General features: G+C 44.1%; 2 protein-coding genes across 17 annotated transcripts in view; one reads left to right on the top strand and one right to left on the bottom strand.

Annotated features, from left to right (window-relative positions):
* Window positions 1–2165, bottom strand: part of LOC141520829 (uncharacterized) — a 6066-nt gene extending 3901 nt beyond the window's left edge. For 7 of the 14 annotated variants that reach the window (XR_012477754.1, XR_012477753.1, XR_012477756.1 and 4 more), the window contains exons 1-3: window positions 1879–2070; window positions 260–1434; window positions 3–116 (exon numbers count right to left, since the gene is read on the bottom strand). Coding sequence is in view for 1 of the 14 variants with exons in the window: in XM_074232701.1 (XP_074088802.1) it covers window positions 414–1434; window positions 1879–1922 (1065 nt within the window). In the remaining 13 variants the exon portion in view is untranslated. The other 7 variants (XR_012477761.1, XR_012477763.1, XR_012477752.1 and 4 more) reach the window with 6 other exon arrangements.
* Window positions 553–25816, top strand: UBL7 (ubiquitin like 7). 3 transcript variants are annotated; one of them, XM_074232700.1, is made up of 11 exons: window positions 553–827; window positions 1829–2041; window positions 4989–5108; window positions 7949–8031; window positions 8267–8351; window positions 14038–14095; window positions 18281–18414; window positions 18678–18727; window positions 19008–19175; window positions 19732–19854; window positions 25569–25816. In XM_074232700.1, the coding sequence occupies exons 2-11, from the start codon at window positions 1858–1860 to the stop codon at window positions 25704–25706; spliced, it is 1143 nt and encodes a 380-aa protein (XP_074088801.1). In that variant the 5' UTR covers window positions 553–827; window positions 1829–1857; the 3' UTR covers window positions 25707–25816. The 3 variants fall into 3 exon arrangements, with proteins under 3 accessions (XP_074088801.1, XP_074088800.1, XP_074088799.1); XM_074232699.1 differs by lacking the exon at window positions 553–827 and adding an exon at window positions 990–1054; XM_074232698.1 differs by lacking the exon at window positions 553–827 and having other exon boundaries at window positions 1627–2041.

Here is a 25816-nt window from a genome sequence, read left to right as displayed (position 1 = left end):
ACTCTCCCTTGAAGTCCAGGGTCCAGACAAAAAGCAGAAAGGATGCACGGGATGGCCTTGACAGCTATAATGACCGATCAGCTCCAAGGGATCCTGCTTTAACCACCTTCCCGGCACTGGAACAAACAAGGCCTTCACCGCCTCCCCCCCAGGTTTGTGATGCTGCTCAGGTAGGAGCCGCAGGTGGGCACCGAAGGGGGCTGTGGACGCCGCCCCCCCCGTTTGAGGCCTGCCCACTCAGGCTGCAGCTGTGCCTCACAGCTGATCTTTGGGGAACGCTCCCCCCAACCTCTGCTGGGGCAGAGTCGGCTTGGGAGACGCTGACGGCTCTCTGGCTCTCCGTGCCCGGGGCAGGTGCGCAATGCGCCTTCGTCCACTCGTGGCTCGGGGGCGGGAAGGGCCTGGCGGGCCACTCACGGCAAAGTCCTGCGGGGAAGGAAGCTGCCTAGGGTGGGGGGGCGCCCCGGGAGGCCGGCGCGCGCCGCTGCTCTCGCGAGAATCCCGGCGAGGCCGCCGCCCGCCCCCCCCGCCCCCTGCCGGTGCCGCGCTCCGGGCCTTCGAGCTACGCGAGAACCCCCGGCCGGCGCCTCGATCCTCGGCTGGGCGCGGCGCGGCCCGCCCCGGGCCCCTTCCTTCCCTTCTTGCTCCTTCCCTCCTTCCCTGCCTCCCCGCCCCGGCTTTCTCCAGGCCCAGGAGGCGCCCGGCTTCAAACGGACCCGCCCGGGCCATCTTGGCCCCGCCTTGTTGAGCGCACGCGCACGCGCTCGCACTCGCGGCCGCGCTCGTGCTCGAGTGACCCAGAAGAGGAGGAGGAGCCGCGAGCTTGAGTGAGCATGCGCACCGCGCGATCCCCGAAGAGGCGGGCTTGGGGAGCGGAGGAGTGGGCGGAAGGATGCCTGCATGAGCGCGGAGAGCGCGGGGCCGGGAGGGAGGGCCGGGGCCCCAGCAAACTGCAATTCCCAGCATGCAACGCGGAGCTTCCGGCTTCCGGCGTGAGGGCCAGAGTGAGTGTCCGCCCCGGCGGCTCCGCGGCCGGGCTGCTCCCGCGGGACGGGTGAGGGGACGGGCGAGGGCGCGGGCCCCGGGTGGGCTTTCTGCAGCGACACCGACGGCGGCCCCCGCGCTCGCTCCCTCCCGGACCGCTCGGCCTCCCCCGCGAGCCCCGGGACTGAGGATGATGATGATGGAGCTGGACCGTGCAGGTCATCGGCTCCCCGGGGAGGGCCCCGAGCGCGGGGGATGCTGGGCGCCCTCCGACCCCCCCCCCCGCGGACCCAGGGGCCCATCCCCCGCCCTAGCGCCCCCTGAGTCATGGGACGTGTGACCTCTGACATTTGGGAAACCCCAGCTTTGTAGGCGGAAGCTCGGGGGCCCCCCCAAAGGCTCGGCCCCGCCAGGGCTGGGGGTCCCGGGGGGCCGCGTTCCATCCCGACTCTAGGGGGAAGAAGGCGGAAGTGACGTCACACTCATGGTCTGACCCGGTGGGGGGAGAGCGGCCGCAAGGAAGGGGCCCCGGGGACCCCCAGCGCGGAGCGGCGTCCGCAGGGAAGGGGGCCCGGGGACCCCCAGCGCGGAGCGGCGGCCGCAGGGAAGGGGCCCCGGGGACCCCCAGCGCGGAGCGGCGGCCGCAGGGAAGGGGCCCCGGGGACCCCCAGCGCGGAGCGGCGGCCGCAGGGAAGGGGCCCCGGGGCCCCCCAGCGCGGAGCGGCGGCCGCAGGGAAGGGGCCCCGGGGCCCCCCAGCGCGGAGCGGCGGCCGCAGGGCGGGGGGCGGCGGCTGCGCCTCCAGGGTTGCCCGGTGAGAGGCGGCGCCGCTCTGGTTCGTTCCAGGGAGGAAGCGCGAGCGGGAGAGAGAGAGGATGTCCCTGTCGGACTGGCACCTGGCGGTGAAGCTGGCGGACCAGCCGCTGGCGCCCAAGTCCATCCTGCGGCTGCCCGAGGCCGAGCTCGGGGAGTTCTCCCTGGGGGCCTACAGCATCGCCTTCCTGAAGCAGCTCATCGCCGGCAAGCTGCAGGAGTCGGTGCCGGACCCGGAGCTGATAGGTGAGTCTGCCCTGCCCGCCTGCCCGCCTGCCCACCTGCCGACCTGCCCGCCTGCCCGCCTCCCAGGCACCGGTGTCAGGAACCCCGATGTGACCAGCAGCCTGAGCCCCGGGGCTCCGGGATTCCTCGGGCGCAGTGTTTGTGACGTCATCTGTTTGGGTTTGGCCTTTTGTGAAGAGCCTGGGGTCAGCGGTGGATAGAGCCCCGGCCCTGGAGTCAGGAGGACCTGGGTTCAAATCCGGCCTCAGACACTTAATAATTACCTAGCTGTGTGGCCTTGGGCAAGCCGCTTAACCCCATCTGCCTTGCAAAAATCTTTTTAAAAAAAAGGAGCCTGGGGGACAGAGGGTCTCCACTTAGTTTACCGGGACAAATCTCATACATGCTACCTTATCTCCATCATGTATGTTGCTTTACTAATCCAAACCCATAGATGTCTGTTATGATCATCTTAGATGATCTTAGGTCTGAGAACTCACGTTTTTCCAATGCTTTAATTTTATAGATGAGCAGAGTGAAGCTCAGAAAGAGACAGCAGCAGACCTAGAATTTAAGCCAAGCTTCTCTGACTAATTCCAAATTAAAATCCAAATCCAGGCCCTTTTCACAGCAGAATATTGGTGGGGGTTTTTTTTGAGATCTTAGGCGTAAATCAGTGAAAGAATTTATAGTAAAAAAAAAATAGTTGACAAGCAGAACACTTGTAGGACCAGGCTTGTCAATTGACATGAATATTTTATTAATATTTCACTTTGAAATAGAAATTTTTATCCTTTCTCCCTTTTCTTTGCTCCATGGATAAAAAAATGTACTGTGTCAACTAATGCAACTTGTTTGGAATTATTCTTAAATTCCAGTTTTTCTTTTTTGTTCTTTTAGAAAGATTTTTATTAATTTTGAGTTTTACGGTTTTGTCCCATTCTTGCTTTCTTCCCCCCACCCCCCACAAGAAAGCATTCTGTTAGTCTTTACATTGTTTCCATGGTCTACATTGATCTCAGTTGAATGTGATGAGAGAGAAATCATATCCTTTTTTTTTTTTTTAAGAATTTTGCAAGGCAAATGGGGTCAAGTGGCTTGCCCAAGGCCACACAGCTAGGTAATTATTAAGTGTCTGAGGCCGGATTTGAACTCAGGTACTCCTGACTACAGGGCCAGTGCTCTATCCACTGTGCCACCTAGTTGTACCCCCTCCTGTTTTTTTTAAAGATTTTATTTATTTTGAGTTTTACAATTTTTCCCCTAATCTTGTTTCCCTCCCCCCCATCCCCCCACAAAAGGCAATTTGCTAGTCTTTACATTGTTTCCATGGTATACATTGATCCAAATTGAATGTGATGAGAGAAATCATAACCTTAAGGAAGAAACATGAAGTATAAGAGATAGTAAGATCAGACAATAAGATATTGGTTTTTAAAATTTTTTTTGAGAAATCATATCTTAAGAAAAATAAAGTATAAGAGATCGCAAAATTACATAATAAGATAATGGATTTTTGTTTTTCCGATTTGAAGGTAAATTTAAGGTAATAGTCTTTGGTCTTTGTTCAAACTCCACAATTCTTTTTCTCTGGATATAGATGGTATTCTCCATTGCAGATATCCTGATGTTGTCTCTGGTTGTTGCACTGGTGGAATGAGCAAATCCATCAAGGTTGATTATCACCCCCATGTTGCTGTTAGGGTGTACAATGTTTTTCTGGTTCTGCTCATCTCACTCAGCATCAGTTCATGCAAATCCTTCCAGGCTTCCCTGAATGCCCATCCCTCCTGGTTTCTAATAGAACACTAGTGTTCCATGGCATACATATACCACAGTTTGTTAAACCATTCCCCAATTGAAGGACATTTACCTAATTTCCAATTTTTTACTACCACAAACAGGGCTGCTATGGATATTTTTGTACAAGTGATGTTTTTACCCCTTTTCATCATCTCTTCAGTGTATATAGACCCAGTAGTGATATTGCTAGATCAAAAGGTATGTGCATTTTTGTTGCTCTTTGGGCATAATTCCAGATTGCTCTCCAGAAAGGGTTAGATGAGTTCACAGCTTCACCAACATTGTATTAGTGTCCCAGATTTCCCACATCCCTTCCAATATTGATCATTGTCCATTCTGGTCATATTGGCCAGTCTGAGAGGTGTGAGGTGGTACCTCAGAGATGCTTTAATTTCCACTTCTCTAATAAGTAATGATTTAGAGCAGTTTTTCATATGCCTATGGATCATTTTAATTTCCTCATTTGTAAATTGCCTTTGCATATTCTTTGACCAATTGTCGATTGGGGAATGGCTTGTTTTTTTTTGAAAATTTGACTCGGTTCTATATATTTTAGAAATGAGTCCTTTGTCAGAAATACTAGTCACTAAAATTGTTTCCCAATTTACTACATTTCTTTTGATCTTGGTTACCGTGGTTTTATCTGTGCAAAAGCTTTTTGATTTAATGTATTCAAAATTATCTATTTTGTTTTTAATGATGTTCTCCATCTCTTCCTTGGTCATAAACTGCTTCCCTTTCCTTAGATCTGACAGGTGAACTACTCCTTGATCTTCAAATTTGCTTATAATAATGATTTTTATGTCTAAATCCTGTATCCATTTTCTTATCTTGGTATACGGTGTGAGGTATTGGTCTAATCTAAGTTTCTTCCATACTAACTTCCAATTTTCCCAACAGTTTTTATTGAAGAGAGAATTTTTATCCCAATAGCTGAACTCTTTGGGTTTATCAAACAGCAGATTACTGTAATCATTTCCTGCTTTTTCACCTAATCTGTTCCACTGATCCACCACTCTATTTCTTAGCCAATACCAGACAGTTTTGATGACTGATGCTTTATAATATAATTTTAGATCTGGTAAGGCTAAGCCACCTTCTTTTGCACTTTTTTTATTGAATCCTGAATCAGTTTTTCTAAGTGATAACTAATTCTTCTTTTTAGATCTAATCTACTGTGGTCGAAAGTTAAAGGATGACCAGACCCTTGATTTCTATGGCATTCAGCCTGGATCTACAGTTCATGTTCTGAGGAAGTCATGGCCTGAGCCAGATCAGAAAGCAGGTGGGAGAGAATTTGATGATCTCAGAGAGCCTGACACATTTTCAGAAATTGTATTTTGCAAGGGAAATAACATGCTCTGAGTTGATGGGGTCAGGGCCTGGAGACATCACTTTAGGAGATCGTTACAAAAATTCTCTATTATTCACTTCTGAATTTCCCATCACTGAGTCAGACTACATTGACATTGTCCCTTTCGGTAATGTCAGTCCCTTCCTGCATTCCTATCATTTCTGGCCTCTTGGGCAAGGATGTACTTGACATTTCAAATCAACTGACAAGTTTTTAAGTGCCTGCTATGTGATAAGTGCTGGGGATACAAAGAAATTATAAGTAAAAACAAAACATATTTAAGTAATGGGAAGATGGAGATTAGGGAAGAATTACCCACATCTTGGGGGATCAGAACAAGTCTTGCACTTGACCTAAGCTTGAATGGCCCTGGACAGTTGAGAATGTGGCAGTGAGGAGGAACAGCCTAGACTGATACTCACAGGTAGAAAATGGGATGTCCTGGATGGGCAAGTAGATAAGCTTCTTTCTGATTTAGTGTCTTTGGTTTTTGTTCCCTAGGGGAAAAAAAAATGGAACACATTTTTGAACTCTTTAATAGCTGTACTTTTTTTTTAGAAAGATTTTATTTATTTTTGAGTTTTACAATTTCCCCCCATTCTTGCCTCCCTCCCCCAACCCCCTCAGAAGGCATTCTGGTAGTCTTTACATTGTTTCCATGGTGTACATTGAATGTGATGAGAGAGAAATCATATCCTTAAGGAAGAAAAATAAAGTATGAGACAGCACAATTGCATAATAAGATAAGTTTTTTTCCCCTAATTTGAAGGTAACAGTCTTTGGTCTTTGTTCATACTTTTTTTTTTTAAAAAAAAGCATTTTTAGGCATAATCTTGACTATAGAGTACACCCATCAGGTGTTAATTTGACTTGTAGATACCATAGGATTAGGATATAGGGAGAATTTATTTACCTAAAGGTTAGAAAATCTGGGTCTCAAGATTTTCTTGTCTAAAAATAAACACATTTCACAGGCACCTTTGACACTATTTTGCAATGCTAATGGCAATGCATAGTTATTAGCTTGAAATCTTCATTCCTCTCGCCAGGCAGAACACATATTCAGTGTTTTCATAAACTTGTTTATTTTTACAAACTTATCTCAGTCCTAATACCCTCCTCAATTGAGCAGTAAACCAAAAAAACAAAACCCTTACAGCAAACACATTCCTTTAGCAAAACAGATTCCTGCAATAACCATGTTCAAAACTACAAGTCTCCTTTTAGATTTTAAGTCCATCCCATCTCTGGCAGACAGTGGGTGGTATGATTCATTTTTATTTCCTTGGACTACTTAAGGATTGCATGAATCTTGTTCCAAGGTCCTTAAAAGTTTGTTTTTCTCTATAATGTTGCCATGTTATAAATCATCTCCAGTTTGTCTCATTTAACTGCATCATCTCATAGAAGTTTTCCCAGTTTCCTCAGAAAACCATCTATTTTGTGATTTCTTAGGGTGCAGTAATAGTCCATTACATCCATCTACCACAGTTTATTTAATCCATTTTCTAATACACGAGCAAGTCCTTAGTTTCTAGGTTTTGATTGCGAGGCCCAAGATTGACTGTACATATTTTTTATACACATGAACCTTTTCCTCCTTTAGAGTATAGGCTGAGTAATGGTATAATTGTGAAGGTATTCACACTTCTCCAGGATGACTGGGCCAAGTCCACCAATACTGCATTCCTTAACGAGTCTGATTTCCTTTAATTTTCTCTATCATTCAGCAAGTATCTGAGATACATGTACTACATGCTGGGCACTTTGCCTGGTCAGAGGTGATACAGAAACAGAAAAAGGGAACTGACATTTTGTCAGGACATGAATATCTCCCCTTGAACAAAGACATGTCTGAAAGCAAATTGAGTCAGCTGTGAAAACATCTTAGACCTATAGTCCTTGGAATATGTTCTTTCAAGAGACCCCCCCCCCATCCTTCCTGATTCTAGATCTCCAGTCTAAGACAAAATGTCTTTTTAAAATGCAAATAGAGCTCCTCATTTTGTGCACTTGGATGTAAAATGTTTTTATTTTTTGTCAAGTCCTCAAAGCAGCCAAAGGTCTAATAATGTATTTGCTAGTGTTATATCTGGTGGGTAGAAAATTTCCCACCCTCTAAATTAGAAACTTTGAAAAAAAAATAGAGCCAATGTTGCTTTTAAACTTTGGTTATTTTGCTTAGAGCTTAGAAATGTCCATATTTGGGGATTGTTCCTGTGCCTGCCTGCTGCAGAGTAAACCAAGCAGTTGGGAGGACTGTATGGTACCACTGTCTGTTTTCTTGTCATAACAGCTCCGTTTACCAATCTTAAAGGTTTTTGCTGTTAATGGCTCTTATAATCTGCTAATAGATGATGATTTTCTAATTTATTCTTTATAAGAGGATCTGCATTCTTGGTGGGTGATGGGGAAATGACCCTGAGTTCTACAACTCCTCACACTTTCTGGAGCCAGACCATTGGGACAGAAGTCCAGAAGGGCCAAAAATCATGATGAATTTGGGTAGGACCATGTGGGGTTGCATATAAGTGGACAAGAATGTAACCAAGGATGAAACTGGGACCTTTGAGATTTGATGATTGAGGCCCCAGTCCAGTCTGGGAGGGAGCCTAGCACATGACTCGGTCATCTCAACCAGGCTCTTTCTTTCTCTGGCCTTACTCTCAAGTGAAGGGCTGGATTGGATGTTCTTGGACACCCTGCTCTAAACTTCTGCCTAGCTCTAATCTGTTGGGAACCTCTCCTCTCCCCCCCCCCCCCCCCCCCAGAGCCGGTGGACAAAGTGGCTGCGCAGAGAGAATTCCGGGTCTTGCACACTGCCTTGCATAGCAGTCCTGCCTACCGAGATGCAGTGAGTATGAGGAGCAGGCCCAAAGTCAGGATTTCCTATGCCCTGTTTGGGATAGGACAGGATGTGAAGTGGATTGTGGAATCTGGGAACTGTTGTTGTAGCAACCAAGATGTCCTTGGGATGGTATTGGCATACCTTTGGGCATCAGGGGATCCTTTGTATTTGTAAGAGATGTCTGATGGAGTCAAGATTAATGACATAGGGCTCTTCTTAGCTGTCTTTTTCTTTTCGACAGGTCTTTAAGATGCTGGGAAATAAAGAATCACTGGATCAGATCATTGTAGCCACTCCAGGCCTCAGCAGTGATCCCATTGCACTGGGTGAGCATTCTCTGTTGATTCTTTATCATGGAATCAGAGTGGGTAGAGGGGAACTTGGAGCTAGGAAGATGTGGGTTCTTGTGCTACACCAAATATGCACCATGTCTCACATTTGTTTATAAAGTAAGGATAATACTTTGCTCTTGGTGCTTATGCTCACAGTAGCAGTTGGAAGCCTTGAGCCTTTCTCCAGCAGATGACCTCATACCTTACTTCATTGAATAGGGAGAAGCTTTCTAACTATAGTGATCTTATGGTCTTCTGTCCTCTTCATCTACCCCCTTCACTGGCCTGTGCTCTCCATATCACCCTCTCCAGGCTTCATTTATGATCCCCATTGTTTTTATCAACTTTCATATCTTTCATACTAATGATGCCTTCTTTGCTTAGAACCCCACTGGGCTATCTCCTGTATAAAAGCAAGCAAGACTGCTTAGCCTTGATCTCTCTATCTCCTTGATCTCTATTTTCTGTTTTTCTTTTTCACTATAGTCTGATATAAAGGGTAATAAGCACTCCCTGCCACTTATTCCTCTCTACTTATTCTTCACTCCCTGCAATTTGGCTTTAGTTGTTTCCCATTATACTCCTAAAACTACTCTTTACAAAGTCACCACGGACTACTTCATTAATACTCAATGACTTTTCTTCTTGGTTTTGTCTCTTTTTGGTCTTCTATGACATTGTTTTCTTCTGGTATTCTTTCTTACCTTTCTCCTTTTTTGGTTATGCTTTAACTTTTTTTTTTCTCATAACCTTCATTTCCAAATATATCCTTCCCCATTTCTCTATTCAGAGAACCTTCCCTTGAAACAAAAAAAAAATTGAAAAGATTTTGAACCATCAAAATCAATGTAATGAGGATAAGAAGAAAAGCTGTTTATTGGAAGGAAATATTGAAATATCTCTGATCAAGGTATGATTTCCAAGATCAGTAGGGAAATAACACAAATATATCAGACCAAGAACTTTCACCTTTGGACAAGTAATCAAATGTTGTGAACAGATAGGTCTCAACAGATAGATCTCAAAAGATGATTCCAACCCTTTAACAACCATGTGAAATCTTCAGTTGCTTCAAATCACTAAATAATAAGTGAAATGTAAATGAAAACAACCATGAGGTTGTACCTAGCAAACTAATAAAGATGACCTAAGATAGTATTAGTCAATGTTGACTGTGGAAGGAGCACATTCTTATAGAGTGGGTTCTTTTGGGACCAAGGTCAGCCTGTCTTTTTGTTGAAGTTCTATGATTCTTTGGAGCTCATTATGAGCTTAGGTTATTGGAGAAGAAGTCTTGAGACCTGGACATTGGGGGGTATATGATTGACTTGATGACATCATGGGCTTTGCAGCATTCAGCACAAAGCCTTGCCCAGAGTCAGTGCCCACTGTTTTTTTTTCTTTTAGGGTTTTTTTTTGTAAGGCAAACGGGGTTAAGTGGCTTGCCCAAGGCCACATAGCTAGGTAATCATTAAGTGTCTGAGACCAGATTTGAACCCAGGTACTCCTGACTCCAGGGCCGGTGCTTTATCCACTATGCCACCTAGCCGCCCTCCACTGTTTTTTTTTTTTTAATTTTTATTTAATATTGTTCTCATTTTGTACAAATAATGTTTTTATACATTAATAAAATATTCTTGTTTAAGAGTGAACAAAATACCCCTCCCCCAAAAATATAGACTCGCTTGAGCAATAAAGGGGAGAGAAAAAATTAAAATTAAAAAAATAATAGTAATAATTGTAGGTATGGCCAGGTGGCACAAGGGGTAGAGCACCAGCTCTGGAGCCAGGAGCACCCGAGCCCACATCTGGCCCCATATACCCAACAATCACCCAGCCGTGTGACATGCAAGCCACCCCAACCCCACTGCCCTGCAAAAACCAAAAAAAGAAAAAAAAAGACCCAAAATAAAACAGTAATAATAGTAGGAGTGGCTGGGTGGTGGACAGAGCGTTGGCCCTTGAGCTAGGAGTACCCGGTCCCAAATCCGGCCTCAGACACCCAATGGTCACCCTGCTATGCGGCCAGGCCGCCCAGCCCCATTTGCCCTGCACCCCCCCCCAAACATAATAATAATAATAATAATAATAATAATGAAAAATGTGCTTGAGTCTTTGCTTCAACACCAACAACTGTCATGGCTGGATCACATTATTTATGATAAGTCCATCGCAAAAGTTACTCCCATATTTTTCCACTTGCCATTGCTGATTGCAACTCCCTCTTTTCATATATTTTCTCTCTTCTTTCACTCTGACTCTGCTGTAGGGTAGCTGAGTGGCGCAGCAGACTGATTCCCTGGCCCTGAGCCCCCATACCACCCCTCAGGCCCAGCATCCACCTGACTCTATGGTCCCAGACAGGCCTTCTAATCCCAGCCCCTTGCAAGAAGTAAAAAAGAAAATGTGTTATATCTGACCACTCTCCCCCCATGGTCCATCCTCTCCTCCATCACTCACTTCACCTTCCTTTCCCCTGTCCCCCCCTTCTTACTCCAGATGTCTATACCCCATTGAGTATATGTGCTGTTTCCTCTCCTAACCACCTCTGATGAGAGCAAAGATTCTCTCATTCCCCCTTGCCTTCCTCCCTTCCATATCATTGCAATAGTTCATTGTAATAAAGAAAAATCTTATTATATGAAATATCTTGGCCTATTCTCCCTCTCCTTTTTCTTTCTCCCATTACATTTCCCTTTTTTCTATGACTCCATTTTTATACCATATTTTATCTTCAAATTCAGCTTTCTCTTGTGCTTCATCTATAACAGCTCCTTCTACCTGCTCTGTTAATTGAGAAGGTTCATATGAGTATTATCAGTGTCATTTTTCTATACAGGAATACATGCAGTTCATCATCATTAAGTCCCTCATATTTTCCCCTTCTCCTCCAATCTCTATGCTTCACCTGAGTCCTGTATTTGAAGATCAAACCTTCTCTTCAGCTCTGGCCATTCCAACAGGAACATTTGAAATTTCCCTGGGTCATTGAAAGTCCCATCTTTTGTCCTGAAAGAAGACATTCAGTTTTGCTGGGTAGTTGATTCTCAGCTGCATTCTAAGCTCTTTTGCCTTCTGGTATATTATATTCCAAGCCCTATGAGCTTTTAATGTAGTTACTGCTAAGTCCTGTGTGATCCTGACTACAGCTCCACGGTATTTGAATTGTGTCCTTCTGGCTGCTTGTAATATTTTTCTCTTTGACTTGGGAGTTCTGGAACTTGGCTATAATATTCCTGGGGGTTGGTTTTTTGGGATCTCTTTCTCGGGGAGGGGGGGGGGGATCGGTGGATTCTCTCTTTCTATTTTGCCCTCTGCTTCTAGGATATCAGGGCAATTTTCCTGTAGTAATTCCTTGAAAATGATGTCAAGGCTCTTTTCCTGATCATGACTTTCAGGTATTCCAGTAATCTTTAAATTTTCTTTTCTAAATCTGTTTTCCATATCAGTTGTTTTTTCAATGAGATATTTCACATTTTCTTCTAATTTTTCATTCTTTTGGTTTTGAAGTATTAAGTCCTGATTTCTCTTAAATTTGTCAAACTCCCTGAGTTCTCTTCTTTGTCTGAAGGATTTGTTTTCCTCAGAGAGCTTTCTTATCTCTTTTTCCATCTGGCCAATTCTGCTTTTGAAAGCATTCTTTTCCTCAATAACTTTTTGAACTGTTTTATCCATTTGACCTAAGCTGGTTTTTAGCATGCTGTTTCCTTCAGCATTTTTTGGGGATTTCCTTGACTAAGCTGCTGACTTCATTTTCATGTTTTTCCTGCATCTCTCATTTCTTTTCCCAGTTTTTCCTTCTAACTCCCTCATTTGATTTTCAAAGTCTTTTTTTGAGCTCTGTCATAGCCTGAGCCCAATTTCTGTTTTTCTTGGAGTCTTTAGATGCAGGAGCTTGTGCTTCTTCATCTTCAGACTGAGTGTTTTGATCCTTCTTGGGCTCATATGCAAAATATTTCTCAATGGTGTTCCTGTTTTTTCTCTGCTTGCTCATTTTCCCAGCCTAAGCCTGTTTTTGGGGGTGCTTCCTGAGCTTTTGGGACATTCCCACAAGGATCTCAGTGTGTGAGGCTCTGTCCTCCCTTCTGGTCTGTGAATGACCATAAGTGCCCCCCTCTGCCACGGGGCTGAGGTGGGGGGGGGGCTGCTGTTTTGTTGGGTGGCCTAGACTGCCATCAGGATCTGAATGTGGTCAGAGCTCTAGACTCCTGTTAGGGGCAGAGCTCTGCAGTCTCTCTCTCTTCACTCCCCTCCCTAGGTTCAATGGGTTCACACCCTGGGGGCTTCTGCTTACCAGCTTCTGCTTCTGTTTCCTGGATCTGGGCTGCGCTGTGTGCCCTGAGGGCTGCCTCCAGGAGGCTGAAATTCTTTTGCTCTGGCGGGCCACCCTTCTGGCAGCCGCCCCTCCAACCCCGGGGACCAGCCTTTCTGCTCTTTTCCAGGTTACCTTGAGTAGGAGAACTGTCTCACTGGGTCCCTCTGTGGGTTCTTTCTCTTGAAAATTTAGTTAGAGTCCTTAATTTTGAAGATTTATGAGCACCTAAGACAGGATCTGTTCTTGTCACCATTTGGCTCCACCCTATTTGGTTTTTTTTTTTATAATTTTTTCCCTAATAACAAGTAAAGTTAGAGAGTATTATCATTTTTCTTTATATTTTGAGTTTTAAATTCTTTCCCTTTCTCTTCCCCTCCTTTCACCCCATCCCTCAAGAAAATAAGCAATTTGATATAGGTTATGCATGGTTCCCAGATTTTATTGACTTGAATTCAGTCAGTTTGATAGCAGCTTTCTGATGTGGGTCAGGGAAAAAATGGAGTCATGGATTCCTTCTGGAGCCATTTCTTGAAGTACGAATTGGATTTGTTCTTGACTGTTCCTGTATATGGCAGATCATTTGCAGTTTATATGTCTTTGTATAAGGTGTCCCCTATGTGATCTCTTCTCTCCCCTTTGAACCCCTTACTACATTTAAGATTTATAGGCTATCTCTAAAAAACAACAACAAAAAAGATCTATAGGCTATCTCTTAACAAGAGGAGTTTCTCGAATCTCCCAGTTGTTAGTGATGCCCTCCTCTTTTTACTTATTTGTGAGCATGTTGTATCTCCCAGTAGAATAAAGTCTTCTTGAAGCCAGGACTGTCTTGTTATATTATGATGCAGTGTTTAGCATAGTGCCTGGCCCAAAGTAAGTGTGAAATGAATATTGGTGAGTTGATTGGGTTCAACAGAGAAGAGAGGAAGGATGTAAAGGTCCCAGACAGAGACAACCATCTTGTGGGCTTTCCGGCAGTGTCACTGCCACCTTGGCCATCGCCAGTTGTCCTGAATTTTTCCTTGTCACTAGATTTTGATGACTTTGGAAGAGAAAGTGAGACTGGCTATTTTGTGCGACTGCCTTATTTAAATCCAGTTCACACACAAGTCAAAAGATCACCCCATGATGTCATTGGTCCTCTTTGAAAGTGAAGGACAAACAGCAGCAATCTGACTACTCCATTAGGCAGTTTCTTATGCTAAAGAGGTGCTTAAGGACCCTTGCTTTGAATAGAACTGTCTACCTCCAAGTTCTCTTTAGGAATCCTCTGAGGACCAGAGCTCCCTGGAGCCTCACACTTCTTCCTCCTCATTGTCTTAATTAGACCTTTAATCTTTGATGTATTTTCTGGGTTTCTTACAGGGGTTCTCCAGGATAAGGATCTCTTCTCTGTCTTCGCTGATCCCAACATGCTGGATACGTAAGTGTGGTGTAGCTCATCCACAAGTTCATTCTCTCCCATTGAGCCCAGTAGAGAAAGGGCTGACTCTGCTCAGAAATGCCATTGAGCTTCTAGGTACAAGTGGCTGAGAAGAGCTAGAAGGGGTCTCATATCAGAGGCCTTTTGTAGTTGTGACTAAACTTTTTTTTCCTAGAAGAATTCTACAAGCTAGTTGATGCTGAAAGTTTATGTGTGGGAGGCCATTCAAGGAAGCAGGAGTCAAGGACAAGGGAAGGGGTGCTAGGATAGCCTGGTGACCCTTTCGAATCCCTCTGTGGCAGTGAAGTGGCCAAGGGGATAGGGGCCTGAGCTTGGAGTCAGGAGGACCTGAACCATCCATTCTCAGACACTTGGTTGGGTGACCCTGAGCAAGTCACTGAACTTTGACTCAGTTTTCTCAACTGTAAAGTGGACAGTAGCACCCCCAGAGTTGTCATGAGGATCAAATGAGATAATTTTTGCAAAGTGCTTAACTCATTATTGACTCTATATAAAAACTAGCTCTTGTTATTGTTACCATTATTATCCCTTTGGGGGTGGAGTGCCCTCCAGATGAGGCTGGAACTGACCCCTTCATGGCAGGAGATGGAGGCTAAGGGCCAGGAGGTGAACAATAGTGGCTACCTTTGGACATCCTTGAGCACAAGGTTGTCTGGGCCATAGCAGGAAAGGGAGCAGAATAGGGTGATTTAGTGGTGATTCCTTGGTCCTGGGGCCACCATAGGGTCATTGTTACTAAGATTTTGTGTGTGTGTGTGTGTGTGTGTGTGTGTGTGTGTGTGTGTTTGTGTGTGTGTAGAGGAAGGGGAGGGGGCAGGAGTTTGCTTAGGGGGCTTTTTACTTTGCTGTTATTCAGATCCCAGCACACTGGTATGTGTGATAGAGAAAAGTTTCCAGAACTGGTGATGACATGCCAAGTACCAGGAGACCCCAGTGAAAGTCTAGGTAGTTTGTTGTCCAGTGATTGGCCAGAGCGGGTACATAATGTATATGCTTGTTGACCAGATGATTAAAAGGGGCAGGAAAAAGGGCAGTTTTTCTCCCAAGCCCCATGAAATGCTGGTTTGAGCTGGTGGTTCAGAATAGCTCTGCACAGCATGCCTGGCTCATGCTCCTTCCTTCCCCTTCTCATCTTAGAGATGAGGAGATTGAGGCCTGGATCAAGACCAACTCGCTGGAGACCACACAGACTCGGGTCTTTTCCAGTGACTTGTGGACTTTTCCTATCCAAACTAGTGTCATCTATACCGACTTGTGATGTCTAAGCAGTTTAAAAGCAACTTTAGTTGCTAGGGGTTTGGGATGGAACCAGGACCACCCAGAACCACCAAAGGTTGAGTGACTGACTCTGACTTGGAATTGTCTGTCCCAGTCCTGTTGTGACTAAGGCAATGAAGAGTGCTCTGTGACTGCCAAAGGTTCCTCCTCAGCCCAGCAGGCAGCTAATGCTTGAAGCAAGATAGACCATGTGTGTCCTTATCCTCTTGATAAGGCAGATCTGTTGGCAGAGGCATAATTATCAGCTCATGTATTATATGTCTGTTAATCCAGGTCTGGGCCAGGCACCTTGGGGAGAGGTAGAGTGGTAGCAGGCAGCTCCTGCCCTCGATATTTGAAAGCAGATGCTTCCTTTGGCGAGGGTAGTGCCTGTTTGGGCCAAGGGGCAGCAGATGTATGTCACATGACAGCAGGACGTGCCAGAAGAGGGCCGAGGAAGGAGAAGAAGGGGCATCTTGAGCTGGAGTTTGAAGGAGAAATAGTTCAGAAAAGGAGCAGAAAGGTTAGATTGAACTAGATGCAGGGACCAGAAGGTGTGCTGTTCAGGTATAGTCTCTTGCCTTTGGAGCTATTGCATCCTGCCAGTCCTTCTGCCTCCCCTTGGAGCAGGAGAAGCACCATCCCATTGAGCTCCTGGCTTCTCCTTTCCAGAGATGAGGGGAAGGCTGTGGCATTGGTTCTCCAACCTGGTCCCCTTCTTGGGGGGGGCTTCAACTCTTGCTCTTGTACTCAGCATTTGGATTCACATATGATATGCCCTCCCAGCCACTCAACCTCACTCTTCTCTACCACAGTGGCACCAGACACGGTCATGATCTTGGTCTTGCTGTCACCCACAAATGCATCACTTCCATATTGGTGAACCTTGAAATTTCCTCATTTGATCACATTTTATTGTCCTCTAATCTTTTAGAACTTTATGTCTTTCCTAGGCCATCACCCCTGCACCAGCTGCACTCTTTGTAGAGACCACTTGGTAAATCATTCAACTGGTTTATACTCTTGGACCCTTTTGTCACTCATCTTGCTTTTCTGAACTTTAGCCTTGAATCTCTCCCACTTTCCTCTGCCTTTGTTCCTACATGTGTACTGCTGAATCCTGGAGAAACTAGGAGACTACTGACCTTGTCTGCTATAGATTTGTTTCATAAAAGTATCTCTTCTAAACCTTTTCATTCCTTCCTCAAAACCTCAAAACTCCTCTCATCTTCTTAGCTGACAACTTTGCTTTATTTTTTTGAAAAAATTAAGACCATTTGCTGAGGGCTCCCTCTTCTCCCTTCATCTCATATCACTCATGTCTCCTGCCATTATCTCCTGACTTCTCCAATAAATTTCCTCATTATCTGCTCTCCCTTCCCCTCACTCTCTCCTTGTCTACTGATTGCTTCTCTACCACCAACAGACATGCTTACATCTCCTCTATCCTTAAAAGACCATCACTTGACCCTTCCATTCCCACTATCATCCCATCTCTCTTCTCCCTTTGACGGCTAAACTTTTTGAGAAGATGAACTGTACTATGCTTCTTTTCTCTCTGTCTCTTTTTAACTGTACAGTTTGGCCTCTGAACTTAAGCAAAAAATGCTTTCTCCAGAGTTACTAATGATCTATTTAAAAATTGTCACATTTCAATCCTCATCCTTTGTAACCTCTCTGCAGTCATCCTCTTCTCCTTGATACCAGTTTCTTGCTAGGTTTCTGTGGACTAATTATCTGGGTTCTCCTATCTGTCTGACACTTCTAATGGTCGGTGTCCCACAGGACTCTGTTCTGAGTCCTCTTGCCCTCTCTATATACTACCTCACTTAGTGATTTTGCCAGCTCCCATCAGTTATCTCTATCATGAAAATTCTGAAATCTACTTATTCAGCCCTAACCTCTCTCTCGGTGTTCAGTCTCACATCTTCAGTACCCTATTAGACATCGCAAGCTGAATGTCCAATAGATAGCTTAAACTCAACATGTCCAAAACTGGATGTGTTCTCTTTTGTCCCATATTTTTCTTCCTTCCTAACTTCCCCATTACTGTCAAAAGCACTGCTAACCTCCCAGTCACCCAGGCTTCCAACTCTTCATTTTCTCTTACCTCTTCCATTCACTCTGTTACCTAGTCCTAGTGATTTTTTTCTTCATGAGATCTTTAGGTATGCCCCCTTCTCTCCTTTGACACTGGCACCCCTTGATTCTTACCCTCATCCCTCACACCTGAATTGTTGTATCAGACCTCCTTCAGGTGTTCGCCTTCTCCGTTCCAACCTCCCCTCATTTTTCAGATGAATCTTCCCAAAGAGTAGGTCTCTTACCATATTGTTCCCCCCCAGTCCAGCCACATTGGCTTCTTCTGGGATCCCTTCTAAAGTCTGTCCTCTGGATTGCCCCTTCCAGCCTCCTTGTGCCTTTTTATGGTCTCCTTGCCATTTTTTCCAGAGTTTTCTTCCACTTCTCAGCAGAACTCTCCATGATTGTCCTGCCGATTCTTTCTCTATTACTTTTTTCCAGTTTCTCCTTTACCACTTGTTTTGTGCCTGGCTAAGGTTTGCATGTTGTCTTTCCCAGAGGATGGAGCACCCTCCCTGAGAGCAGGACACCCTCTTGGCCTGGTGCTTCTCATTGGACTTGGCAGAGGCTTAGTGCTTGTTAAAAGTGATGGATTGGCAGAAGTCTCTTGTGTGGTGAGCTGTAGGTCGAGGAAGTTTGAGCAGCGAAGCTTTGTATGAACAGAAAACTCCATTGTCATATTGGGTGAGGGGAACGAAGAGCTGGACCAGCACACTGGGAGCTCCCAGATGACAGGCCTGTCTCAGATCTGAACCACTTGTCTCCTGGAGCTTTGGCCCCTCTTGTCTTCAGGTTCCCTGACTGTTTGTGGTATCCTTCCCCCAGGCTGGTCCCAGCTCATCCTGCTCTTGTCAATGCCATCATCCTAGTTCTGCACTCCGTGGCGGGCAGCACTCCACTGCCAGGGGCAGAGACCTCCTCTCGCAGCCTGCCTTCTAGTTCCTACAGGGACATGCCAGGTGAGCAAGCTGCCTTTTGGGAAATGGGAAGCCATATACAGTTCATGGTGCAGTGACTGACAACCCCGCAGGATTCTTTGGGTTGCTGGGACGGGGGTGGAGTTATTGGGAACACTCAGCTTGAGTCAGGGAAATGCATCTGTCTGTAATTTTCCAGAGACAGAGAATGAAGTTTATATTTGTTAGAGAGTTACTTAAAATGAATTTTGGAACTAGTTTGGATCTCTGCTGTTCTGACTAAAATCTGTTCTCCCCTGGACCAGGTGGCTTCTTGTTTGAAGGACTTTCTGATGATGAAGACGACTTTCATCCAGTAAGTTCTTTTGACTGCCTGCTGTTAGGTAGAGGAGCCCCTCTAGAAGGAAGCCCTTCACCAAGGGCTGGGGGTTGCCGTTCAAGTCACTGCTCTGTGGCTCATCAAAGCCTTTCCTTTTCCCTGGCTTCAGTGGATAAGGACACCTTAGGAGCTGCTTCTATCTCTGGTGACTTTTTCCATGTTGGGGACCTCCCTGCCCCCAAAGTCTTGTTTGGCATGAATTAACATCTGCCCAGCTCAACTGCAGGCCCTTACTCTGATGCTTGTTCTCTGGCAGAGCACAAGGTCTACACCCTCCAGCAGCACGTCGAGCTCCCGCCCAGCATCTCTCGGCTATAGTGGAGCCGCTGGTCCTCGACCCATCACACAGAGCGAGTTGGCCACGGCCCTGGCCCTGGCCAGCACCCCGGAAAGCAGCTCTCATACCCCTACTCCTGGCACCCAGGTAAGGCAAGGAGAGCAGAACCTCAGGAGTGTCCTGTGTCAATGATTTGAGACTCTTAAGAAAACTCCAGTTTTTAACAGTAGTGAAGAAATCCTAGGCTAAGAAGGGACCTTTGAACTCCAGTCCCAACTCCTCTATTCTTAGGATTCCTTCTCCATCATTTTTGACAGATGATTATGTAGCTTTTGATTGGAGGCTACTGGGGATGGTCTCATTGGGGGTCAGCTCCTAAGGCTTGTGCTGCTGACTGCTTAGCAGGGTTGCCTTCACTGAGAAGAGAAGTGACTAACTCCAAGTGGGAGTCAGAGCTCAAGAGGAAACCAGGATGGGAAGGGGAGGGTTGCTCGGGCAGAAGGATCTGGAGAAGCTTTCTCCTCCAGGTGGAAAGCACTATGGGCTCCTGGCTCTTAAGCAAAGATACACATATACCCTGTTGGAGCAGATGATAGTCATAGGATGGTTGTGGGGCTGGGGTGGGGAGGAAGGAAGTCTACTGGGGCAGCTGATGAACTTTGAGATTGCTTCAAGGGGCCACTGACAACTGAACCGCTTCTAGGGTCACTCCTCAGGCACCTCTCCAATGTCCACGAGTGTCCAGTCCGGTACCCCCATTACTAATGATCTCTTCAGCCAGGCTCTCCAACATGCCCTGCAGGCCTCGGGTCAACCAAATCTCCAGGTGAGTCCCTTGGCTCAGGCTGTCTTTCAGGGGCTATTTCTTAGGGAATTGGAGTGGGGAAAGGAGCTTAGGGGCTGCTGCCCAGGTTGTTTTTGCTATGTCCCCTGACGACTCACTCCTACTCAAAGAGTAGCCCAGAATGTAAAGTTCTTTTCTTCCTTTGACATGGAATTTGCCTCAAATGAATTTCTATGTCCTGGTTTTGATTATGCTTTCTGGGATCACACATAAAAAGATTTGATGTATTTAAGTTTTCCTTTTGTCTTTTCTTCTTTGGGATAAATATCCCTAACTCTTGGCTTTTACTGTTATGTCATATTTTTCAGTCCTGTAATTTTCTGGGTCATTCTCCTCTAGATGTACTCGTCCCAGTGTGAAACATAAACCTTTTCTATAGCTTGACTCGTGGATACATCTCTAGGGTCCTATTGCCTTTCTTGTTCAGGATGCCATAGAATCCTTGTCATTGCAGCCCAAGATCATTTTGGCTTTTTTGCCAGTCAAAATACACTCTCCCATTTTCTTTTTTGAATTTTATTTCTTTTTCTCAATTACATGGAAAGGTAATTTTCTATATTCATCCTTTTGCCAGCTTTTGTGTTCCATATTTTTCTATAACCTTCCCTCCTCCCATGGCAGTGACCAATCTTGATATAGGTGGTACATGTACAGTCATGTTTTAAAATATTCCCATTATGGAAGAGGAATTAAAACTAAAGGGGAAAAAAATCATGAGAAAGAAGAAAAAAACAAAAGAAAATTTAAAAATAAGCTCATTTTTTAATAAAAGAAAGATTTTATTTTGAATTTTGCAATTTTCCCCCAATCTTGCTTCCTTCCCCCATAACCCACAGAAAGCAGTCTGTTAGTCTTTACATTTGTTTCCGTGGTATACATTGATCTAAGTTGAATGTGATGAGAGAGAAATCACATCCTTAAGGAAGAAACATAAAGTATAAGAGAGAGCAAAATTACATAGTAAGATTTTTTTTTTTTTTTAATTAAAGGTAATAGTCTTTAGTCTTTGTTCAAACTCCACAGTTCTTTTTCTGGATACAGATGGTATTCTCCATCACAGATACCCCAAAATTGTGCCTGATTGTTGCCCTGTTGATATGAGCAAATCCATCAAGGTTGATCATCACCCCCATGTTGCTGTTGGGGTATACAAAGTTTTTCTGGTTCTGCTCATCCCACTCAGCATCAGTTCATGCAAATCCTTCCAGGCTTCCCTGAATTCCCATCCCTCCTGGTTTCTAATAGAACAAAAGTGTTCCATGACATACATATACCACAGTTTATATGTTGATGGACATTCACTTGATTTCCAATTGTTTGCCACCACGAACAGAGCTGCTATGAATTTTTTTGTACAAGTGATGTTTTTACCCTTTTTTATAATCTCTTCAGGATATAGACCCAGTAGTGGTATTGCTAGATCAAAGGGTATGCACATTTTTGTTATCCTTTGGGCATAATTCCAAATTGCTCTCTAGAAAGGTTGGATGAGTTCACAGCTTCACCAACAATGTATTAGTGTCCCAGATTTCTCACATCCCTTCCAACATTGATCATTGTTCTTTCTGGTCATATTGGCCAATCTGGTACCTCAGAGATGCTTTAATTTGCATTTCTCTCTAATAAGTAGTGATTTAGAGCAATTTTTCATATGACTATGGATTGCTTTGATTTCCTTATCTGTAAATTGCCTTTGCATATCCTTTGACTATTGTCAATTGGGGAATGACTTGTTTTTTTAAAAAATTTGATTCAGTTCTTCATGGAACACTATTCTATTAGAAACCAGGAGGGATGGGAATTCAGGGAAGCCTGGAGGGATTTGCATGAACTGGTGCTGAATGAGATGAATAGAACCAGAAAAACACTGCACACCCTAACAGCAACATGGGGGCTATGATCAACCTTGATGGACTCACTCATTCCATCAATGCGCAACTATCAGGGACAATTTAGGGCTCTCTGCAATGGAGAAAAACATCTGTATCCAGAGAAAGAATTGTGAAGTTTTAACAAAGACCAAGGACTACTACCTTTAATTTAGGAAAAAAAAAACCTGATGTCTTATTGTCTGATCTTGCTATCTCTTATACTTTGTTTCTTCCTTAAGGTTATGATTTCCCTCTCATCACATTCATTTTGGATCAATGTATGCCATGGAAACAATGTAAAGACTGGCAAATTGCCTTCTGTGGGGGGTGGGGAGGGAAGTAAGATTAGGGGAAATATTAAAAAATTCAAAATAAATCTTTAAAAAAAAATTTGATTCAGTTCTCCATATATTTTAGAAATGAGTCCTTTGTCAGAAATACTAGTTGTAAAAATTGTTTCCCAATTTACTACATATCTTTTGATCTTGGTTATAGTATAAACTCATTTTAAAGAGAGATTTGAGTGCATCTGGGTTCAGCCATTTAAAAATTCACATACTTATTTATATTCTTGTCAGTTTTCTCTTTTGTCCATAGTATGATCATGGGAAACTGTCAAATACAAGGCTGAAATTTTTGTAAATGTCATCCTCATTGTAATCTCCTGTATTTTTCAATTTCAGTTACTTTTTTAGAAAAAGAGATGAAGTTAGTGTGAAGTGATTGTTTGTGGTGATCATGCTGAATTAACTTTCTTTCCCTTTTGATATATGTGAAGGTCATTTATCTACTTTCTTTTTTTAAGTATTTGTCCTGATAACTACTCCTTAGAGATTACCAGCCTTTGGAGATCATGTGATCTCACCTCAACTGGAAGTTCTTAAGACTTAGACACAGGAGTTTGATTAGAGCAGCTCCATATTTTCTTGCTGTCTTTGATTTCAGTTCCCTCTTAACTTTTTTTAATATTGCTATCTTTGGTTTTTCTAGTATCTAGCTATTTCAGTTATTCTTCTCTCTTTCTCTGAACAAAACTTATCAAAACAGTTTGCTATGATGTGCAGCTTTATACTTTTGCGAAGAGGCTGATAGTATGAGGAGACCCAGGTTTGATAAGTTTGATTTTGCAGTATTCAATTTTTATGACTGAATTATTGGCTTGTTATTGAGTTGTTATTTCCATTTCTTTTGCTGTGGTCACTGTAAACATGGTTTTCCTGGTTCTTCTAACTGCATTTTCACTTCCTCAGCTGACATTTTTCAACTAAAGGCTATTTCTGTTGACAAAAATTGGAATCAGAATAGATGTTGAGTAATTTTGCTTTTTTTCTATTGCTAATTAATATAAATCATCCCCTTTAAGCAATATGCTTGGCAAGTTCTTATTTTTCTTAGTATAGATTTAAAATAAAAGGAAATAAAAGGAAACCAATACCAGGGATGTGTACTACCATCCCCCCCTTCCCAAAAGTCATAGTAGCACTTTATGGGGTTAGAAGCAAGGTAGATGCCCATTGATTTGGGAAATGGATAAACCAATTGTGAATAATACATTCAAAGGAATATCACTGGACTGTAAGAAAAGATGAGCATGATGAGTTTAGAGAAGCATGGGAAGACTTTGCAGAATGAATTCAGATGAACCAAGAAGGCAGTATACACAGTGACCACAACAATATTAATGGAAAGAACAAATAACCAAAACTGAACATTGTGTTTTTATAATGACTGAGTTTGTCATTATAATTAGAGTAGGGCAGCTAGGTGATTCAGTGAATAGAACACCAGTCCTAGAATTAGGAGGATCCCAGTTTAAATTTGGCCTCAGGCACTTAATAACTAACTGTGTGACCTTGGGCAAGTCACTTAACCCTGAGTGCCTTGCATCCAGACCATCTCCAGTTGTCTTGATCCATATCTAGCCACTGGACCCAAATGACTTTGGAGGAGAAAGTGAGGCTGGTGACATAGCATTGCACCCCTTCACTCAAATTCAATTCACTTGCTTGTCATGCTATCACCTCCATGATATAATAGTCTTATTTGAGAATGAAGGACAAACAATTATATAATTAGAAAAAACAATAAAATGTGCCTTCCTCCCTTCTTTGTAAAGAAGATGGGTAAGGGTTCTTGCCCATGTTACCTGAATATACAGCCAAACTTCAAGTTTGTGTTGGTTAGCTTTGCAGAAATAGGTAAAGGAGGAAAATGGATGGGTGAGGAGGGGATCCTTCCATTTTTGATTTCTTGATATGAGAGACAGCTCTCAGGAGGGAAGAAAAATTATTGGAGGTGGAGATGGAATAAAAACACAAGATATCAATTTAAAAAATAAACAGAATTTCTAAAATTGTCATCATAGTTTTTCCTTGAAAGCATTTTTATGCTCTTTTTTGCTCTTCCTTGTATTAAAGCTCTTCACAGCTTGGCCCCTTCCTGCCTTTCTAGTCTTTAACATTCTTCTTCTCTACATATTCTCCAGGCCTAAAGTTGGGGCCTACCTACATGCTAGTCTTCAGATACTGTAAACCCCCCACGCCTGGGACCTTCTCCCTCTGAACTCCTGCCTCTTGTAGTCCCTGGTTTCTTTAGACACCACTGAGCGTTTCACTTCTAGCTCGTGTCTACTGTGTGTAGTTTGTATTTTTCCTCCTTATTCAACTGGGAGCAGCTTGAGGGCACAGAATGTTTTCCTTTTGTCTTTGCATACATGGTTCCTTGCACCCTGCCCAACTCATGGGAGGTGGTTTTTTTTTTTGCAAGGCAATGGGGTTAAGTGACTTGCCCAAGGTCACACACAGCTAGGTAATTATTAAGTGTCTGAGGCCAGATTTGAACCCAGGTACTCCTGACTCCAGGGCCGGTGCTCTATCCACTGCACAAGCTAGTTGCCCCCCCCCGGGGGGGGGGCATTTTCTAAATGCTTATTGATGATAGCTCCTGAGTCAGAAGCGGCTGTCTTCAGAGAGTGATCTTATTAAAATCTGACTTTGTTGGACTTCAGTTGCCTCAGTCTAGTTGAGGTTCTAAGATGTCTTCTTTGTTTTCATTGAGATCATTAGCATTTTCATCAGACATGCATCCACATTTTCGTTTAGATTCTTTTGAAAACCATGGAACCAAAATTATTTTTTGCTTTGAATTTTTAAAAATCAGTGGCACAGTGGATAGAGCACCGGCCCTGGAGTCAAGGAGTACCTGAGTTCAAATCCGGCCTGAGACACTTAATTACCTAGCTTGTGTGGCCTTGGGCAAACCACTTAACCCCATTGCCTTGCAAAAAAAACTAAAAAAAAGTTATAAAAAAAATCAGTTTAAATTCTAGAGAATTTATTGACATTTCTGACCTTGGTTATTGTGAAGCCTAACCTGCCTTTGTTTCTTTTGTGACTCCCATTGATATCATTTCACCAATTTTACTGGTTAGAATCAAGTCTTCCTTGGTCAGCCTCCTCTGTCTCAAGAGATCAGTCTGTCAGTAAGACATAAAGAATTGGCCACAAATTCAGTTTTTAGCAAACTTTAATTCCCGGGGGCCATGGTGGTGGTTGCTCTCGGAATGCCTTCCTCTCCATCTTTCAGAGTCCAGTTCCAATGGCCATCCTTCAGTTAGGCCTTCCCTCTTATATCACGTGTCTTGTCTCTATAGCCCATACTATGTTCTTATTTTTCTGAATGCTTGGTTGTCTTCTCTCTCGTCTTCTCTTTCATTTGCAGGAAGGAATAGTCCCATTATACTTTTGACACTAAATGCAATCTTGCTTCATATAAGTTGACTTGTTTACAATATTAACAGTGGTTCATTTTCTTGTCTTCCTACAGAGCCAGTGGCAGCCCCAGCTACAGCAACTCCGGGATATGGGCATCCATGATGATGAGCTGAGCCTCCGCGCTCTCCAGGCTACTGGGGGGGACATCCAGGCAGCCCTGGAGCTCATCTTTGCTGGAGGGGCTCCATGACCCCTGTCTGAGGCCATAGTGCATGGGCTGGTTGGGATGCTGTAAAGATAAAATGACTGTAAAGGTCCTGGGACCAACATATTTCCCCAATACACTTTATGTGGAAATTG

This window comes from Macrotis lagotis, chromosome 4, assembly GCF_037893015.1.
Source record: "Macrotis lagotis isolate mMagLag1 chromosome 4, bilby.v1.9.chrom.fasta, whole genome shotgun sequence".
Taxonomy (NCBI): domain Eukaryota; kingdom Metazoa; phylum Chordata; class Mammalia; order Peramelemorphia; family Peramelidae; genus Macrotis; species Macrotis lagotis.
The sequence above is the reverse complement of the archived record's forward strand: the minus strand, read 5'-3'. Positions and strand labels throughout refer to the sequence as shown.